This window comes from Otolemur garnettii, unplaced genomic scaffold, assembly GCF_000181295.1.
Source record: "Otolemur garnettii isolate 467f Iridium unplaced genomic scaffold, OtoGar3 scaffold00004, whole genome shotgun sequence".
In the NCBI taxonomy this organism is placed as follows: domain Eukaryota; kingdom Metazoa; phylum Chordata; class Mammalia; order Primates; family Galagidae; genus Otolemur; species Otolemur garnettii.
Window position 1 is genome coordinate 31,772,987 of NW_003852399.1, and position 4,070 is coordinate 31,777,056.

General features: G+C 39.4%; 1 protein-coding gene across 1 annotated transcript in view; it reads left to right on the forward strand.

Annotated features, from left to right (window-relative positions):
* Positions 1-4,070, forward strand: part of VIRMA (vir like m6A methyltransferase associated) — a 91,258-nt gene that overhangs the window by 84,255 nt on the left and 2,933 nt on the right. The window contains exons 19-20 of the mRNA XM_023518261.1: positions 1,982-2,148; positions 2,607-2,948. Coding sequence (XP_023374029.1) covers positions 1,982-2,148; positions 2,607-2,948 — 509 coding nt within the window. The remainder of the gene's footprint in view (positions 1-1,981; positions 2,149-2,606; positions 2,949-4,070) is intronic.

Consider the following 4,070-nt stretch of genomic DNA (forward strand, 5'->3'; position numbering starts at 1 on the left):
ACAGGCGCCCGCCACAATGCCCGGCTATGTTTTAGTTGTAGCTGTCGTTGTTTGCTGGGCCCAGGCTGGATTCGAACCCACCACCTTAGTTGTATGTGGCTGGCGCCTTAGCCACTTGAGCCACAGGTGCCGAGCCCAGTAATTCTTTATAACTGTGCTGTCCGGTAGAACTTTATGCATTGAGGGAAATGTTTTGCAGTTTGCCCTGTCCAGTACAGTAGCTACTAGCCTCAAGTGATTATTGGACAATTAAAATGTGACTAGTATGACTAAACGGCTGAATTTTATTTTGATTTAATTTTTCTTTTTAAAAAAAATATTCTTTGCAGCCGGCACCTGTGGCTCAGTGAGTAGGGCACCAGCTGCATATACTGAGGGTGGCAGGTTCAAACCTGGACCAGCCAAACTGCAGCAAAAAAATAGATGAGTGTTGTGGCGGGTGCCTGTAGTCCTAGCTACTCGGGAGGCTGAGGCAAGATTGCAATCTCCTAAGCCCAGGAGAGATTGTTGTGAGTTGTGATGCCAAAGCACTCTACCAAGGGCAACAAAATGAGACTCTGTCTCAAAAAATATATATATCCTTTGCGGCTTGGCACTTGTAGCTCAAGCAGCTAAGGTGCCGGCCACACACACTAGATCTGGTGGGTTCAAATTCAGCCCAGGCCTGCCAAACAGCAATGATAACTACAACCAAAAAAATGGCTGGGTGTGTGGTGGGCACCAGTAGTCCCAGTTACTTGGGAGGCTGAGGCAAGAGAATCACTTAAGCTCAGGAGTTGGAGGTTGCTGTGAGCTATGATGATACGGCACTCTACCTAGGGTGACAGCTTGAGGTTCTGTTCCCTCAGAATATGTATTATATGTATATATATCCTTTGGATATTTCCATATTTTGATTTAATCTTAATTAATTTAAAGAGTTGTATGTTGTTTGTGGCTACCATATTGGGCAGCAGAGGCCTAAAATATTTGGTAGAAGTTTTTTTGGTTTTTTTTTTTTGTTGTTTGTTTGTTTTTGAGACAGAGCCTCAAGCTGTCCCCCTGGGTAGAGTGCCATGGCATTACAGCTCACAGCAACCTCCAACTCCTGGGCTCAAGCGAGTCTCTTGCCTCCGCCTCCCAAGTAGCTGGCACTATAGGCGCCCGCCACAACGCCCGGCTATTTTTTGGTTGCAGCCGTCATTGTTGTTTGGCAGGTTCGGGCTGGGGATTCGAACCCACCACCTTAGGTGTACGTGGCTGGCGCCTTAGCCGGTTGAGCTATAGGCGCCGAGCCTTGTTGTTTGTTTTTTAAGACAGAGTCTCACTCTGTTGCCTTGGGTTGAGTGCCATGGCATCATAGCTCAGAGGGTTTCACTCTTGATCAGGCTGATCTAGAGTTCCCGAGTCACCTACCTTGGCCTCCCCAAGTGCTAGGATTATAGGTGTGAGCCACGACGCCTGGCTGGAAATTCTATTCTTAATAACTGTATGTTGAATCACAACTGTCTTGCAATAATAACTGTGAAATTTTAGATCCCTTAAATTTTAAAACCTAAGTGAACTGAATTTTAATTTCTCTGAAATTAAACTTGGTTGGAACCTCATTAAATGCAGAAAGCTTTTGAAGAATCTGGCACAGAGTTTTTTTATAACAGAAATGTTGACTATACAAGGCTGGCTGGCTGTTATTTTCAGATTTTTTTGGACAGGTTCCCCAGTATTCAATTATTTAGAGAAATACTAGGTTCCTGTTAGGTCTCCTAGATTAATAGCCCTGCTTTGAAGAACCTGATCAAAAAAAGGTACCCAAATTCCTAAGATTTTTTTTGCTTGTTTGTTTTGTTTGTTATTAATTATCATTGATGTTACTTTTTGGAAAGATAAAGGAAAGAGGTAGATCAGTAATTTATTTGTTATGAGAGTCAAATAATTTCTGTAGTCAAATGTTATATTAGTAGTTATGTTCAAATTGTGTTTTATTTCATTTTTATGACTGCAGGTAAAGGTTGACTTAATTGAACTCTCTGAAAAGTGCTGCAGTGATTTTGATTTGCACTCAGAATTAGAGCGCTCATTTTTGTCAGAACCATCATCTCCTGGAAGAACCAAAACTACTAAAGGATTCAAACTTGGGAAGCACAAGCATGAGACCTTTATAACTTCAAGGTAAATTTTATTCTGCTGAAGATCTTAATTGTGGTCACATAAGCTTATTTATTTTAATATATTTTAAGATGGACATAAGGCTGTTAAACAAAGGAGGACATTGACAAAGTACTTGAATCATGAATGTTGTTTGGATTTGTTTTTAAAGATAATTTTATAGTATATCCCAGTATATGTATTTGTTACATTGTTTTTTATAAGATTTTGGAAGGCTTGAATAGGAGGTGACCTGGATTATTTAGAATCATTGTTATTCATAGCAATATAATGATAAGTAGCATTCTTAGCTAGTTTGTTGGACTGTGCCAGAAAGTAAGATAGATACTTGCAAAGTTAACAGAATTAAAATAAGAAAAAATTGAAATCTAGGTTTCAGTATTATAAAGTTTGACTATAATGTTTTTACTTGGAAATCTGAAAAAAGAAAAATTTTTCATGGAGTGTTTTTGTTTTAATAGTGGAAAATCTGAGTACATTGAACCTGCCAAACGAGCTCATGTTGTGCCACCACCAAGAGGAAGGGGCAGGGGAGGATTTGGACAGGGTATACGACCTCATGATATTTTTCGCCAGAGAAAACAGAACACAAGTAGACCACCATCTATGCATGTGGATGACTTTGTTGCAGCTGAAAGTAAAGAAGTAGTCCCTCAAGATGGAATACCCCCACCAAAACGACCACTCAAAGTATCACAGAAGATTTCTTCTCGTGGTGGGTTTTCAGGCAGTCGAGGAGGACGGGGTGCTTTCCACAGTCAGAATAGGTTTTTCACACCACCTGCTTCAAAAGGTAATGACTAATAGTTAGAATGTTGGAATATAACGAAATTCAATGGAAGTGATTCTGATGAAGAGATTCAGATAAAGTATTTTCCTTTACAGTTGAACTGTCTCTAGACCAGTGGTATTATTTGCATGGTATGCTCTTGTATAAAAGGAGGAGACTTTTTTTTTTAAGTTAGCCTTTGATACATTACATTTTAGTGTTGAATTTAAAAGAAATCTTGGCTGATAATTTCCTTTTTACATTGAAAACTTTATTCTTTCTGAGTAACATCCACATTTATTTTCACAATTATAATTTCCTTAAGATTGTTCGTATATTTCTCCATTGTTTCACTTGATCTGTTTACTTCTTAGTTATTATATTTAATGTTTTCAATTGTTTCAAGATTTTAGAAACTGAAATGCTTAAAGAAATTATATGGATTGATGACATGTTTTCACATCAGCTAAGTTAGAGTGGGAGTGAAAGAGAACAGGAGTTTACATTAATAGCAAACACTTAGGGGTGTCAGTAACTATTATAGACACTTTACATATAATACCCTCACATCCTCATGATGTAGATTCTCTTAGTACCCTTACTGCAGAAGAGAAATTTTCTTTTTTTTTTTTTTAATTTGAAACAGAGTCTCACTTTGTCGCTCTTGGTAGAGTGCCCTGGCCTTATCATAGCTCACAGCAACCTCAAACTCTTGGGCTTAAGTGATCCTCTTGACTTAGCCTCCCAAGTAGCTGGGACTATAGGTGCCCACCACTATGCCTGCCTATTTTTCTTTTTTAGAGGTGGGATTTCACTGTGGCTCAGGGTAGTCTCAAACTCCTGAGCTCAAGCAATCCACCTACCTCAGCCTCCCAAAGTGCTGGGACAGAAGAGAAAATTGTCAGCTGACCAGGATACATAAATAGAAGTGGCAGAACCACTTATTGAACTCTGGCAATCTGGCATTAGAGCCTTTGCTCTTAAACACTGGGTCATGTTGCCTGCTGTGTAGTAAATGTAGTGTATTCAGCTTATAGAATTTTTTTTTTTTGAGATAACATCTCACTATGTCACCCTCAGTAGAGTGCTGTGGTGTCACAGCTGACAGCAACCTCGAACTCTTGAGTTTAAGCGATTCTCTTGCCTTAGCCTCCCA